The 17,618-nt window shown below is 37.9% G+C and overlaps 1 protein-coding gene across 4 annotated transcripts in view; it reads right to left on the bottom strand.

Moving 5' to 3' along the window:
• Positions 1-8,789: 8,789 nt before the first annotated feature.
• The window catches only part of LOC309691069 (nck-associated protein 5-like), a 102,451-nt gene continuing 93,622 nt past the window's right edge, over positions 8,790-17,618 (bottom strand). For all 4 annotated transcript variants that reach the window (XM_082508602.1, XM_082508601.1, XM_082508600.1 and 1 more), the window contains one exon: positions 8,790-15,075. In XM_082508602.1, coding sequence (XP_082364728.1) covers positions 15,047-15,075 — 29 coding nt within the window. In that variant the 3' untranslated portion in view covers positions 8,790-15,046. The remainder of the gene's footprint in view (positions 15,076-17,618) is intronic.

Raw genomic sequence — 17,618 nt, forward strand, 5'->3', positions numbered from 1 at the left:
CCAAATCTCAAATCTGTTCTTTGTATCAGGCTGTAAACATGTTTATCATAACATAAGAGTCTATGGGGACGGAATCACTGCTGCAGCCTCAAGTGAATCTCAGAAGAACTGCAAGTTTTGGCACCCGAGCCATTTCAAATGCCACAGTGCGAGCTGAAGGTCATCGCTCGATGGAGCCAGCAGGACTGCATTCCCTCTGCTGCACCCAGGAACTCTGTCAGTAAAAATGAGTTCAAATTCATCCACTTCTTGTACTTCACTAAATTTGAGGCATCAGCAGTAAGTTTAGCCAAGTGTGCTGCAGCTCTAGTTTCTCTTTATGGCAGCTTCCGAGTATCCTAACGTGACTGATGGCACACTGGGAGCCATTATGCACCGAGCCTTTTAAAACAGCAACACTAATCAAAGATGACTGGCCATCGGATCAGGGAAAAAAGATCCCTCGGCGTGCATGCAGAGTGTGGTCAGCATCTTAAGAGCACAAGAAAACAAAAAGTCCAAAATGAACCCAATTTGCCTGTGAAATATGAGACTTTTGTGTCTTTGGGAAATGTTATTAAACTGGTTGCTGTGCATCAAAAGGAAATCATTATGTCAAAAAAGAGGAAGACGCTGGGACATTCGCTCTGACAGCTCAAACCGTGCAAGGTTACAAGAACCTTGATGCTTCCTGAGCTGCGGGAAGGTCCAATATTTTAAGTTTCTCTGCTGGCACCAGGCTCCACGCTTTATAGCTTCACATTCCCCCCACTCTGGATCTAATGGACCGCCCTTGACAGATGTGGTAACCGAGCAATGAGACACTAACACAAAATATTTCTCACGTGTTCATGTTTCAAAAGTAACGTGCTGAAGAAGTGTGAACGTAAACTGGGAACCTGCTCAAAATGACAAACAGACTCGACTAAGCCACAAATGCTGCAGTCACATGGACAGGATTTTAAATCCAGTCTGTTTGTTTCATAGTTCCAGCTCAGGCCAATCGCTGGGAAAACCCACAGCTTTTTCCTAAAACAATCACACAGTTAGATGAAAGAACAGGCTCAGAATCAGCTGGCACGGTTAAATCAAATATTCATGTTAAAAGACGGTGATTTTCTGATTTAGCAGTGTCGTGTTTTTAAGTTTCTATTACTCTGGGTACATTCAAATAGTCCAAAAATAATTCTCTGACTTCCTTTTCCTAACCACGTTTCCTTGATTCTGATGGAAAATATCATGAGGTCAAGGAAAAGTGTGAAGGACACTTGAGAAGTACTTAGGAAAGAGAATAATGGATTGGATTTATATAGCGCTTTTCAAGGCACCCAAAGCGCTTTACAATGCCACTATTCATTCACTCTCGCATTCACACACTGGTGGAGGCAAGCTACGGTTGTAGCCACAGCTGCCCTGGGGCAGACTGACAGAAGCGGGGCTGCCGTATCGCGCCATCGGCCCCTCTGGCCAACACCAGTAGGCGGTAGGGTAAAGTGTCTTGCACAAGGACACAATGACCAGGACAGAGAGCCCGGGGATCGAACAGGCTGTGCCTGCATTTAAACTTGACTTGCAAAACAACATGCTAATGTGTTCTTACTCTGCTGTTTCAAAGGTTGGAAGTTTTGAGAAGAAAAAGGAACATTTTTTGATTACATTTTTACATTTATTTTAACAAGATTAGCTGTTTAATACGTTTTGTAGCTTTAAAGGTTTTCCTCCAAATAAAGATGTCCACCATGGCCATTCATGCTACACCACAGCAATTAACTAATTAAATTATGGAAATCTTCCTGTTTTTTGTTTCTTTTGTGTGTGTGGTTATTTTTTTTTACAATGGGTTCACACAGAAATTGATATTTTACAGGACAGTCTGAGCAATGAGCTACTGGAAACCTTTCTGTAATTTATCTGTAAATATTTCTTAGATTTATAGCTCAAAGAGTCATGCGGACAGATTCCTTTCTTTTAGTACAACAGCATTTATCATGCAGAAAAATACTGGCAGCCACCAGTGCTCAACCTCCTAATAGATAAATCTATGATATCAATTTTAAAATCCTTTGTCACTTTGTTCTCAAGTTATTGCATTCACAAGACTTTCAGAAAGCTTGCCCTCTGAGGTCACTGAGATTCAAACTCATCTGAGATTTTTTGCAGATACTCGTATGGTACCAATTTAAGAAGACTGGTTATTCTACAGAAATGTCCAATTTTGGAATGCCAAGATATTTTTTAATTTATTTTATTTTTCTTCCTTTTTACATCTGTCACATGCACCGCCTTTTTGTCACTGGTGTTACTCCTTTGGCAACTTTAAAGGCTTTTATGAAATATTATTTCCTCAATCTCATCAGCACATGTGGTCAGAGCCACAGATGCAGAATAATGGTGCAACACATCAGGAGATTATCAACCAGGATCTGATTATATGATGTTCATTTATTTGCTATAATAATTAAAACATTTGAAAACGTTAAAAATGAGTAATGACATCACATCACAACCCTTAAGTGTGACAAAATTCAATGTAAAATTATTAACACCTTTAATATGACACATTTTACTGCCACATCCTCTGCAAAGACAGAGACAGCACATCGGCACCAGAAAGCAGCGTTTTGCTACTTAGTTTATGGTTATTTAGTTCCCTTGAGTACTTTAACCTCATTAGTGTTTTATTGTTTACTTTTGGTAGTTTGAAATTTACTTTTATTTTTTAAAACCTCACATTAACAGCAGTGACAAAATGACACAATAAAATATTAGTATTCTATGTTTAAAACTGTACGTAAGCGAAGTACTTGTGTAAGTAAATGTACTACCATACTTGGTTGTGGCAATGGGAGGGTCGGTGTCACCCCCAGCACCCCACTCTAGACTCACCCCTGATACTTTATAGTTATACTTTTGCAGATTTCTGCAGATTTCCACTGCTGTGAACAAGATTCCTATAATAGCTCTGTCCAAGACTCAGGATGTCCTCACCTGGTTGGAGGAAAACTAAAAATGTGTGATTAAAAGCATGAAAACTGGACAGAGAACAGTATGAGGCAGCAGTGTGGTGGCACCGTGTGCTGTAGGTGTTGGGTTTGAGTTAAAGGGGATTTAGAGTTCAGAGAATAAACCAAACCAGATGGCCTGAGACCTCAAATACCCAAATGTTACCCACAGCCAGAGTGGGGGTGGCTGCATGGTTTTATTTGAGCCACTTTCCTGTTTTCGTTTTTATGCCAGCATCATCTCCCATCAGCTATATGCACATAATTTGTATTAACAAAATAGATTTCTGTGGAAACATGATGTGGGCCAAACCGTTCAGTGTCATTAATATTAATCAAAGACAAGCCAGAAACATTTTGTGAAGTTACTCGCTGTCCTGCTGAGAGGTCAGGCACGGTGTCAAGACTTCATCGCAACTTTGATTCAAGATTTGACGAGATCAAAAGACTCTTTAATGTCAGTCCAACAGATTTCAAAAGCTCAAGACGCATGATTGTGTTTATAATGATGGTCCTGCGGCAACATTAATTATGATAAGAGTGGTTTCAGTTTCAGTCTAAATCTTTAAAAGAAAAGAAGTAAAGGGAACCTGTTGTGCCGTTTCTTATTTCCTTTCATAGACATGCTCCGTTCTAGTGGTGGATGATCGCATTGTTCAGCCAGAGTTTGAACAATGAGGTTCAAATAATTCCTGAGCGCTAAAACAGTCCATAGACAGCTGGAAACACTCATTTTATCACAGTTTTTAGATTTGGATTTCTCATGTAATCTCATTCAGCTCAAATAAATTGCATTTTTAAAATGCCAAATGAAAACAGCAACCTTATAATATTCCAGAGAAAACCCCAGCAATTAGAATCCTAATCCCCTCTGAGCAAACACTTGGTGACAGTGGGAAGGAAAAACTCCCTTTTAACAGGAAGAAACCTGTCGGCAAATACCCGATAACTGCTAGCCCAGTGGTAATAAAAATTGAAATGCTTTACTACCAGAAATGTAAAAGGTTTGTCTTCAAACAGCACTACAGCCTGTATGTTTTAAAAGGTGTAACTTTTACTTTGAAGGCAAACAGTTCCCATTTCAAGTTTGCATTGTACTTTTCACACTTTCACTGCAGCTTGGAGAGTAGGAACAGATGGGGGTCACTGGCAGGTATCTGGGCTTGCATGATTGGGACTTTAATGAAATGCTAATTTCTTTTGCTTATTTTTTTCACACTTGGCTAGCAGTTTCCAGATTGTTGCAGACCAGTTTCTAAGCCCAGGCCTTTTTTTTAATGTCAACCTTACACTGTCACCACAATTGTCACATGTGCAAAATGACGAACAACTTAATGGTTAGTGGTCACATCTCTGCAAAGCCTCATTATATCAGTAATACAGTCATCTCAGGATGTTTGCAGCTTGTACAAAATATTTTTTTATTAATAATTTTGTATCTATGGACAGTTTCTTCTTAATAATAGACAGATCCTTTTGGAGGTCATTAAGGCTTAAAATCAGGGGCATGGCCTGACACAGGCGGCTATAAATGGATCATCTCTATACTGTGTTTGTGCTGTCGGTGCCTTTTGGATAATTTCTAATGCAGTTATCAGAAGAATAATATACCTTGTTGTGCAGTTATTTGTACTAACAGACTGTTAAGAAGTCTGTGCTCCTGTCATGCTGAGAAAAATTCTAAGATTTATTTATTGCTTTTGAGTGTTTTATGGAGACAGCTGGTATCAAGCTGTCTAGCATTCATTAGTTGAAAACTCAGCGCTTTGTCTTCTCATCCAAGTCTATTTCCCAGGCTCCAGAAACACCCAACGTGGCCAAAATGCTAAAATTGAATCTTAGAAACCAGGTGGGGAGTTAATAATGACAGCAACCATCTTTCTATACAATAAACTGAGTGGCTGTGAAAAATGAGATAACTCTGGATTATTTTTGAAGCAGGCTGCATGTGTAACATAACTCCATATGTTGCAGTAAAAGTGTCTGTTCATTATTAATCATAAGCTGTACTGTACTCTTTATTTAAGAAACATATAAATGCCAGTTTGATAAGGATCATTCCTCATTTGACTTTGTATTTTCATTTTCATGTGAACACAGTGTTTGGATGCCCAGCAGGAATTTGCTCCCAGCTTGAGAAGCTCTGCTCCAGCGCCTGTGACATGTTGATTGGCTTTCTGCAAACTGTTTACTTTTTATTATTAATTTATATTTAAACTGTTTCCATTGTTGTGAGACAGTTAGAAAAGTAAGCTAGACTCAGATGGTTGAATTGCCTCTGCAGGGCTTCCACACACAGAGCAGAGTTAACACTGAGATATAAATGACACCATAAGGGTGTACTTCAGTCAGAGACAGTGGGTATAATGATGATGGTTGTCACAAATCACTGGGTTGTGCTTAATGTACTTCAAACTTTTTTTTAAATTTTTTTTATATTTTGTGGCCCTGTGTTCTTTAGACCAACTGTACAGCTGTTGCAAAGGAGGACACTATCCAGGAGCCACGAGGATCTCATTCTGAACATTCATTCTGCTCCAGACCAGAAGCCTGTGCTACAAAACAGGATTAGGTGCTTAAGTAACAGGGTCATAAATCACATCTTGTCATAATAACACAAAATGTGTTGTAAACCCCCAAACCGTTCCTTTTATACCTGACTTTTAGGACCTCCAAGCCTGTAGTTATGTTCATTATCAGTTAGAGCCCCTCCTCATTGTTGTTCTTCTTTGGTGCAACCCTATAAATACAGTGTACATCTTTTGCTTCTCCCCTTTTCTACAATTCCCCTGTGGGAGAGGTTGGTGTCATTTCTTTCCAACACTGTAAAACACACATATAATTCATATTTAGCCACCCTGATGTTTCTGATTGCAATTTTAGTTCAATTATTGTCATCATTATGCCTGTTTTTTGTTAGATGCTATAAATGTGTGTGCCACATATGTGTTCTAGGGAACGTGAATGCTAACATGAATAGATAATTCTTGCTAGCTTGGAAGTTGTGGTGGATTGAGCTAACCCTCTTCCCCACTGTTTGTATTTGGTCATAGGAGCTGGAGTGGGCAAGCTATTTATTTGGAGGTCTTTCTTTCTTTCACCTTTTATCGTCAGACACAACGCAGAACCACACCGGTCACACTTATCCAGGTAACTTCAGGTGTAACCCTGAAAAATGAAATTCGCAAGCAATTTTAAATCAGTGTTATTGTTCTATAAGGATTAATACGTGATCCTAAACAGAACACTTGTAAGGACTTGTTTACCACCAGTGTTGGTCAAGTTACTTGAAAAAAGTAATCAGTAACTAATTATTGATTTCTTCCCCCCAAAAGTAATCCAGTTACTTTACTGATTACTTATTTTCAAAAAGTAATTAGTTACTTAGTTGCTTTTTAAAAACATGATTTACAACCTGAATACGTAATAAAGCCATAGATCTTTCAGCCCAGTTCTACTTTTTCTGCATAATCCATCATACAAAATGTAATCAAATGGAAAAGTCTCTTTTAAAAACTTGTTTTATTAGTTTTATTCTTTTAACTTCATGCATCAAGCAAAAATGTAATTATATACAACACTCTCTGACTGGAAGAAATTTGTTTAACATTTAAACCTATTTTCTGCACATTCCAGCACATAAAATAAAATAGGTTTTTGTGTTTACACTCACTCTTTCAAATAAATGCAAGTGAAACACAGCAGAAAATAAATAAAATCAAAGACTCAGTCCTGTTGCTCTATTTTCAGCTGTATAGCAGGAGCAGGGCAGGCGGATGTTTGCCCTGGTGCAGGTGTGTCGCAGCGGTCAGTGGAAGATTCCGTGGCAGCGCACTCGGTGCTCGCTCGGAGGTTTGGGGGTTTTTTTCGCTGCAAAAAGAAGTTTTCTTCCCACGCACTGTACAGCGGATGCTAATGTTTTTGTCACTTTTTACGGAATCAAACTCAAAGTACGGTCAGTACTTCCATGCGTTAAATGCTGCACGCTCATACTCTCTCCCGCACTCGATATATTATCCATTGTTGATCTGCACACAGCTGTTGCCACCAACGTTGCACTCGCTTACGTCATTGTCATGAGACACTCCCGCAAAAAAATCACAGCTTTAGTAACGCAGTGTGCTTACGGGAAAGTAACAGTAATCTAGTTACCTTTTTTGCAATAGTAATCCCTTACTTTACTCATTACTTGAAAAAAGTAACGCGTTACTGCCCATCTCTGTTTACCACACATCAAATTTGTGCACACACTAATATTTTAAAAGTTAAGAATAAATACTAAAACATGATTGAGACCGTTAAACGCCAACAGGGCTGAAGCTGAAAGAATAAAACTGTCTCACTGTCTCTTAGTTTAATGGGATAACCATTGTAATCTGTCAGCTTCTCCCATGTCCTAATTATACAGCTGCAGTCTAATACTGATAAGCGTAATAGCTTAGAGAGTTAATTCTTCTGCTGGCATTACTTACCCATGTGAAATAGTCATGAAAAAAACAATCATTTTTCATGTACATGGACATGAATTGTCCATACATGAATTGGGACAGGAATAAGTGAGTAATGAATTTAAATAGGAAATGAATAACGTGTTTGTCCATAAAAGTGAGCAGGAGCCAGTATGACCATCAAGAGAAAGCTTGAAAAGAGGCTCATATTTCTGATATATGTATGTATCCTGTATGTATACTTTTGACCATGTGTGGTTAAGAGAAAACCCTAAATAAATTCAAGGTTGTACACCCGACTCTTGTTTTTTTTAAGTCATTAAAGATGTTTGCTGTACTCTATTTCCTCTCTAGAAAGAGAACAGTTCAAAGAAATAATTAAATATCCAAAACTATCATGACATTCATGCCAACGATTGTATGAGTGCACATAAACCTCTGACCACAACTGTATAAATTACAGGCCATGGCACTGTTACCTTCTAAAACAATCACAATACCTTGAAATAACACAAAAATATTATTAACAGTTCACTATAACTGTGATTAGCAGTCATGGACCATTTACACTCCAGATATCGTGGTGCATGGGCCTTCCTTCCTTTGAACACAGGGTGATGGCTAAAGATACTTTAATTTTTTACAAACTGCTCTGCCTCACTATTTTCATATACGGAATGTGTTAATAGTAGATGTCATTACATATCTATAAGCCAAGTTTTTACAAATTGTAACTGATGATACGAGTTATGTTTCATTAACTATCAGCCGCAAAAGCTAACTTCCCTAACTTGGTTTGAAAAAGCACCACATCTTATCTCACATGGCAATTTCCCATCCAATAATTACCAAAAATCCAAATTCTCTATCCTTGTATTTATGCATTTAAATTGTCTGCCTAACCACGTATCACATGATGACCCTGAATACTGAACCCCAGCTTGTGGGCTCTGAGAGAGTAAAAAATATTAATCAACATAATTCATACCGTTACACATCACCAGGCCTAAAGCTGAAATAAAGTCTTACACAAATCTAAATCTTAATTTAATGGACTAACCATTGTAATCTGCCAGCCTCCCCAATGTCCTAATTGTACAGCTGTAGCCTAATACTGATAAGCGTAATAGCTCATAGTTCATTCCTCAGCTGGCAGTAGACTTCCCCATGTCTGTCAGGGTCTCATGAGAAAATGTGAAATAGTCATGAAAAAAACAATAGTTTTTCATGTAAAAGGACAAATTCGTAAGTAATGTGGAAAATGTATTTAATGTAATAAGCATGTATTTTTTCCAGGGAAAGTGGGCAGGAACCAACATGCTCATCAAGAAAAGAGCTTGAAAACCGATGCATTTTAACCCAAACCAGAATTACTCCAAACCTAACCCAATAACCCTTAAATGCCAAGACCTAAACAAGTAGCTGTTAATGCTTAAAATTAACCAGTTGACATTTTTAATTAATAATTATACTGTCAGTATGACTCAAATTTGATTTGCTCCATTACTTCCAAATGCAGACTTCCAATTGCTGATGTTAGGAATCCAGTTGATGCAAAGACATCCTAGATATGTTGGACTTGTGTATAACACCATCAGCTGGTTGGGCTTCATTTTGTAGCCCATCTATCTAGATTCCTCTCTACCAGCCAAAGCAATTCAATGACAACACACAAACAACGTCCTTAATGTCGTCCCAGTACTGAAATCGTTTATTTTTTCTCTGACAATAAACAAAGAATATCAGTAATAAACAACTCTCAGTTTGTACTGATAAGATGACACAAGAACATTACTGTTATTATTTGGATTCTGGAAATATAAAGACATTTAGGAGGAGAGTTACTGTGATAGTGAGTGACAACAAGTGCTAATAAATGGCAAAATACACTCATCAGTGCAAGGTACAAATACAGGACATCGGAGTAAATGCTAGAAAAATACAACCCTTGTGAGAGTGACGCTCTTCGTGATGCGAGCTGTTTTAAAAACACAGACGCCATGCTTCATCTACCCGTATCAGTGCAGCCAATCTGTTCCCTGATCCTCGTCTCACGCTACATATTTATTACACATATAAATGTTTTGCTACTGCTGCATTTTTACAAATATTACCATCAACAAAGAAGAGGTAAATACAGTTAATACTGATGATAATGTGCGGTGCTTTGTAGCTATACATCATGTGAAAAGAATATGGCTATCATCACCTTGATGAGTCTGATATGTAGATTCAGGTGCATTCATGTTCTGTATATGCAATCAGTTTCTTACTGATGGTGTGAAAAGATGCATCTCGGCAAATATCTACACATGATAAATAACGATAAAAGTTCAGGGGGACGGGTGGGTTAAAATCGTCAAATGTGCCGGGATGCATTCAGAACACCAAAAACAGCAGATTAAAGGACACAGTGTACTTCTTAAAGACAGAGACTCAGATATCTTACAGATAAATGTGCTAGTGATGGGATTTCCGGCTCTTTTTAGAGAACCGGCTCTTTCGGTTCGGCTCACTAAAAAGAGCCGGCTCTTTCGGCTCCGAACCGGCTCTTCAGGTTGTTTTGTTGCTTTAATTAATTTATTATTAACAATAATATAAAATTATGCACAAGAGGAATTACTAACGTAAAAACAAGTGGTTTTATTTATATATGTTTATATATAAATATATGTGGTGGCCCCTAGAGACAAAACACGTACAAACTCCAAAACACATTTCTAGCATGAACTGAACTTCCAAAGCAGAGCTACTAGATCACTTAAATTACACAATTGAAAGCATGTGTGTATTGTTTGTGTATTTATACACAGGCACTCATATATATATTCAAATAATTTAAAAAAAAGTTCATTTACCTGTTATTACCACACACCAAATCCGGTCATTGGTACTTGCTGGCTTGTGTAGCCACAAGATAACAAAGGCTCAACACTGCGCCCAGCATCCTGGAGCACTTCTGTTGTTCTTTTGTACGTGTTTTGAGTTTTTATGTGCTTCTGAGTTTTTATATGCTTCTGAGTTTTTACGTGCTTCGGAGTTTGTACGTGTTTTGGAGTTTTTACGTGTTTTGGAGTTTGTACGTGTTTTTACGTGTTTTGGAGTTTGTACATGCTTCAGAGTTCGTACGTGATTTGAAGTTTGTATGTGCTTTGTCTCTAGGGGCCACCGTAAATATACTTTTATTTATTCACTCCACATAAAATGTAATAAATAAATCATCTAATACAAAAATCAACTATTCACATTTCAAGTTTTAACTATTTACATTTTCAGCTTTTTCCTTTCACAAATTTAAAGTGAAAAGAACATAAAACACTGCAAACCACAACACAATTAAATATAAATTATAATATGAAAACTAAAAGAACATGCATATTCTCTGTCATATGGACCTGCATGAATAAACTTTCTCAATCCTTCATCATCTGCAACCGAAAATAGTTGTGGATGATTACTATACCTTTCTAATGTTGTTGTCCCTGCCTCTCTTTCTCTCTCTCTGGCTCTGTTCCTGTGCTACTGAGTGTAACTACCGCCCCTCCCCCCTCTGCCCAGCATAAAGCACAAGGCTCGCGTGCAGAGTGAAGCGGAAAAAAAGTGCGAGAGAGAGGCTGAGAGAAAGAAAAAAAAAAAAAACCACGTGACGGCTCGCGATAAGGAGCCGGCTCGCGTCATTCACGTCAAAGAGCCGGCTCTAAGAGCCATTTCGTTCGCGAACGACCCATCACTAAAATGTGCAGAAAAGAAGTGGCAATCGGGAAAGATCAAGACAGGAAAGAGAGGATTCACGTGTATGTGACTTTAGAGTTCTTCTACTTTCTGAAAAGAAAGTGGTAGAACTGTTAGCTTTTGATAAGTTGCGAAAAGTTCGACTAAAAAACTTGCCGTGTAATTGAAAACTGTCACACTGTTGATTTCCACAAGGGATGCTCTCGAGTTAGTAAAAATAAGGGGGGGTCTCTGTACTTTTGCTTGCCTTGAAAATTTTAGAAAAGTGCAACCCTTGAATTGCTGCCAGATATCTGAGTCACTTTATTAAAAAAATAACACCAAACAGTGAGCTAGTCATATTTGTAACACAAAAGAGAGAAGAACAGGACACAGTGTACTTCTTAAAGAGATAAAACGTGCAAACTATGACGCGGAAAATATTAAGTCCAGGAAAGAGAGGATTCACGTGTACGTGATTCCGGCTGAAGCGCATCTTAACTGTGGCAACGTTCTACATTCCCAAAATCAGTGGTGGAACTCTTGGCTTTGATTTGCTTACGCTAAGAAGCTGTTCTACTATATTTCTTGTAAAAACTAGAGAGGGTCTCTTGAATTAGTCCAGAAATAAAGATGTTCTGCTGGAGCCTAAAAATGTAAATGTCCTTCACCATTAGCTTCATAGAGCTTCCCCTGTTCTGGACTACTTTACAAGTGCCCCATAAAACAGGATGTCCAAAGAGCTGAAGTTCTCAATATATTTACAAGTTCTTTAGTTTACCTTAAATATGAGCAAAGCAATGGAAGAGTTCAGTCCAGCAAAAAAGACGTAACTGGTCTTTTGTTGCTGTGACAGAAACGTGTACATGTGAATCCTCCCTGTTGGATCTCTTCACATGCTTTAATGAGAGCTGTACGTATTAAAGTTTAACCCACAGCTTCAACCAGAGACAATAAATTTCCCTGAGCTAGCATGCTGACAACTGAGTGCGTTACCACTCTAAGATTACATGCAAAACTCACTGCTTTGTCCTGATGTCATAGCTGTGGAAACGCACAAAAAGCAGCTCACATGTGAGGAGTTTAAATTCAAAATGAAACGTGCAACATTTACCTACAAAACAGTGTCGGAGTATGTGAAATAATATTTAAGCTTTTTTTAAAAAAACTTCTTGTAATAAAACAGGCCATATGAAGCATCACTGGGATCAGAGTAAATTATAGAGGCTGAGTGCATGCAAGTGGATATTAACACAGTGACAATAAAAAGTAGTTAGCGCACACTTTAGAGAATCACATTACTCAGTCAGGTAAATGGCAATCAGTAGGTAGTGCTGTACATAGGATAACACTGTAATCTCGAGTTTTGGTGGGCCCATGGGAAAATATATTACGTATGTATCCTAGCTTAGATCGTCATTTTGTCTGGAGCAGACTTAAATCTTAAATCTTTAATAAAATGTTCACACATGGCTGGGAAATGTAAATAAATGTGGCTACATGACCTTTAAGGAGAGACAGCCAGTGCCATTATGGAGGTCTGCAGGTGAAACGCTTATGTTTGTTTGTCACAGCCTACATGACTCACCCGGTATTCAATCCTCTAAGTTTTGCTGAAGCTCAACAGTGACGGTTAGCATGGCTCCCTCGAGCTACAGCGTCCAAATCCAGAAATGTTGTGGAGAAAAACTGAATTTAACAGTACAGACAGATTTGTTGCACATCTGCTTTGAATCCATGTAGAGCCTATGGCATAGTCTATGAGCGGCGTTTCTCTCCAAATTTCTCATCCGGTCAATTTTAAAAATGGGAACAGAAGAAACAGAAACTGGAAATGCATAGGAGGAAACAACAGTATGGAAAATGCTAATCACAGTCTCTGTGGGCTGCATTGATGCTACATGCAGTTAGACTTCAAAAATTATCAAAATTGGTAGATCGCTGTTGTGAATGAATGCTGTATGTAGACTAAAATAACGGAAATGGTTTTGTCAGGTCCGTTTTAAAGTGGACATGAAACACTACATGTATAAAGGCTAATTTATACCACCAGCCCTGCTCTCAAAAACTGATATAGATGTAAAACTGCCTGTGAAGCTGAATTTAAGAAATAAAAGCTTAAAGTAAAAGTTTTAAAAACGTGTTTAGTGCCACTGGGAACATTATGTCACTTGGTTGGTTGGTTGTGGTCAACAGACTTACATTAGTTTATGTTAGCTAACCAGTACAGAACCAATAAATGTGGAAAAAATAAGGACACGAACAATAAAAATCAATCTAAGGGGGTCACTTTTGTGCTACCCATGGGTGCAACAATGAGCTTTATGTTAAAACCAAGTATATACTGTCCACTTTCACTTTCTATTTCTTACGTAGCTGATTGGCAAGCTGCACTGACACAGAAAAACCTACCCGTTAGCTGTAATGTTCAGGTTTGTAAAGCACTTTAGAAATTAGGACAGTGTGGAGGAGTGCCTGTTTGAGTCAGGTGGTTCACTGGACCAACAAGCTGGAGTCAGAAACTCTTGATTTTTCCATGTCTGACTGAGTGTACCAAGCGGTCTGGTCTGCTGGTCTCAAAAAAGTGCTTTACAAACCCAAAAATTACAGCTAACAGGTGGATTTTCCTGTGTTAATGCAGACAGTCAAACAAAAAATAACCACTTATTGCTTAAGAAATAGAGAGTGAAAGCAGACAGTATATCCATCTGTTTATACTGTCATGTTTGCACTGAAGCACCGCAGCAATTTCCTAATGTTGTAAACCTGCTCAACATTTGGCAATAAACCCCTTTCTGATTCTGATTCTGATCTATTTTCTTCCGCTTGTCCTTATCAGGGTCGCTGTTAGCAGCAACTAGCCAAGCTGGTGACATAATATTCCGTACTAACAGAAGATGGCATAAACATGTTTTTAAAACTTTAACTCTAAGCACTTAATTCTTAAATCAAGCTTCACAGACAGTTTTACATCTGTGTCAGTTTTTGAGAGCAGGGCTCCATGTCTAAATTTGCCTTTACATGTGCAGCGTTTCATGACCACTTTAAATAAGCTTAACAAGTAAGCTTTAATATGTGAAAAACAGCTGCTTGTTACTAACATAAGCTCTACTTTATCAATGTAACTTTCAGCTTGGAAACATGAAACCAATGTGGAAGTACGTTAAACCTGCATTCTTTCTCGTAGCCAGCAGGGGGCAACTCCTCAGACTCGCGTGTATGAAAGACAGTGGGAAGAACTCCTTTAATTTAGTTCTGACTCATGTTAACTCCTCTCCATTGATTTATGACTTTAGTAGGTGCTTTTCTGATGAGTTTATGGGTTCCGTCTATTTTAAATTATTTTTATTTTTCAAATGTATGATAGGTTTTTAAGATTTGAGAATGTTAAGATGGTGACAATGAATTTGCTGCACTTGAAGTTTCAAATACAGGATTTTGGTAACCAGTGGGTGACTAATCATAGCTATGTCCATTGTGTTTTTATAGTCCGTGATCACACCCACAATTAGAATATTTTGAGATTATAGGTAGCTCTTTTTTAATGCTACAGTAGCTTTTATGCTAAACATGCTAAATGTACATTTTAAACTTTTTTTTCAAGAAAAAAACCTGTTTTTCTGTGAAGAAAAGTCTGTTGCAGATAAATACAATCAGCTGCTCACAGCTGATGCCAAACAAGATGCAGACCTCCAAAATGGCTGCCAGACAGTTCATTGCTACACCTGAAAGGCTTCTCGGTATCTTAACGCTACACTGAGCAGAGGCGGAAGCCTAACAATGCCAAGCTGGCTTTTTGTCCCACTTCTGAGCATTTCATCCGGACACAGAATCCAAACTGTGGGATTTGGAGGTCCTCCATGTGTGGCTCGGCGATAAGTCCACCCAGTCGCATGATTTCTCTCTTCAAGTTGACTCATCCAGCTTCAGAAACTCTAAAAAGAGAAGGTGTGGAGCAGAGTGAGATAGTGGATCTCTGAACCACACAAACAATATCCAAAATGAGACTAGTTTAAAGGAGAAGCCCAAACTGTGATTAATAATAATAATATAATGGAATATTTAAGAAATGCCTTTAAAGATGATTAATCAGCTCACAGGCTTTCTTTGGGGAAAAATTATAGAGAGCAGGGTCCGCCAAAATCAAAAACTAATAAATAAATAATTGTAAAAAATGATAAACTGTTACCAAAATAATAGCATCAATAAATATCTGCATTTATTGTTACACATTTGGCATTTGAATTTACATTTGAATGGAGAAATAAAAAAAAAGTTATTAATAAAACTTTATTGATCAACCAATAAATTGACTCAATAAGAGCCTCTTCTTTTGCACATTGATACAGAAATGCATTAAAATGTAAAACTATAAAAAGAGGGTAGAGAAATAAATAAGTTTACAAATATATAAGCAATACCTGCAAAAAAAGAAAGATACGCAAAAAAAAGTAAACAAAAGTACGAATTTACAGCAGGGAAAATGACTTAACGGTTTACTGTCATGCGCTTTAATTTATTTTTTATTATTTATTGATCTATTTATTATTAATGAAAGGATAAAAAAGTTAAACAATTTTAAACACTATTTTTTTTTGCATAGTATTTCTGGAGCCCACAGTGTGGACTGTGAAAAGCAGAAACAGTCCTTTGAAAATTTGTATTTCTAGCCTCCTGCTGAGCTCACACTTTTTACTTAACAAGGATCCTTTTATCTCTAAAAAGTATGAAAATTCTTCCTCAAAGCCAGCAGACTCGTTGGAGTAAGAGGACTGCCATTAAACTGCCCCACAGAGATCCACTGTAATTTCAGCTTTTTTCGCAGACACTACCTCTTTATCAGTGTCTTTCCTGTGATTTTAAGTGACCTCACACTCTCAGGTACATAAAGCAACTTTTATGGATATTCACGGTTTTATACAAGTTGAGGTTGTGACTTTTTATAAGCAGTTTTTTGAGAGCTGGGCTGAGCCATGTCCACCAGCACAGCAACTTCATCTGCAACTAAACTGAAGCTTTGTACTTGCTATTTTAATTCTGAGCCACAATTTCATATATTTGTGGACAGGCTATAATTTGTGTTTGCTTGTGTAGCTCAGTGTGCTTTTTTCTATAAAGAGTGGGGTTTGGTTTATTTTGTATACGGTAAAGGGCATAAAAGTACATGGTAGATCTTTTGCATTGACTTTGCTTGCTGGTTATAAAGTGGCTGAGGAGTGAACATTGCCTTAAGGTTCCACTTTATGTTCCTCAACTGCAGCTGCATACAGAGAATTAATTTCACACAAAAAAAAATGTCAGCAGGTCTTGTCACTGATTCCTAAGCACCTTAAATTATGGTAACATAAGATGTATCTGGGATAAAATGTGGTTTAAATTGAAATAGGACAACTGTGATCTGATCCCATTGGGCAAAGATAAAACAGCAACATCCGTCACTGCATGTTGATGAGTGTTCCTGACGTGTTCCACACATAGTCTGAAACAAAACTGATAACTAGTCTGATTCAAGGAATATAAAGGTGGGTGAAAAATCAATAGGAAAAACCTGAATCCCTGACCCTTACAATGTGATGCCATCATAGTTCAGGTCCACTTGTTAAGGCAGCCACATGTGCCAAATAAATCTACTGAACTGGACTGTTTCATTGCCCAGCAATACCTGTGACATGATAGCAAAGCTATTTTTTGTCTGCTATCATGATAACAGCTGGAGGACATGTGCCTTTTCTGCCATAACTCAGCTAAATTTCAACTTTTTTGTTGGCTTTCCAAACAAGTTATTTTACTTCCACCTGCTTTCTTTGGAATTATTGACATATCATGAAAGCCTTCACTGCTTTTCTCACAGTCACTGGATAAAAGTGACACTCCTGCAGTGTTAACTTATGAATTTTTGAACCAACACCACAATGTGGGTCATTGTCTCAGTTTGTGTGACGAAGGCGACAAGGGCCTAACACACTATGGGGCCTTACATAAAGTGGTGCACCTGGTCATCAGATCCCCCATCAAAATGGCACACGGGCTTGTTGAATGATTTGATGAGGATGAAAAAGATGTGAATAGCATTTATGGCCTTCATAGTCACTAGATCCTAACACAGCCAAACACTAATGAGGAATTTTACTGGCAACACATGAGGAAACATCTTTTAAAAGAATGGTCTTAATCCCTCCAGCAGACTTCCAGATACTTGCAGAATAATTACTAAAGAGGACTGAGAAACTGTTCTGGACTTGTTTTGGTTTTTCCTGTTATTTTTCAACCTTTTCTCTGTAATCGCTGCATAAAGATATTGGAAATGGGCTGCTGAGGAGTGTGAAACACTTCGATGAGTGTGTTTCTATAAATAAAAAGGTATTCATGAATCTTTATGTGCATCTTGCTGTGATTGCTCATAACCTGTGGCTATTTTTTAACCCACAGGCACATCTCACGACCTACTACTACACACACAACCGTTGTAAATGCCAGC

This window comes from Aulonocara stuartgranti (assembly GCF_965226115.1).
Source record: "Aulonocara stuartgranti genome assembly, chromosome: 16".
Taxonomy (NCBI): Eukaryota; Metazoa; Chordata; class Actinopteri; order Cichliformes; family Cichlidae; genus Aulonocara; species Aulonocara stuartgranti.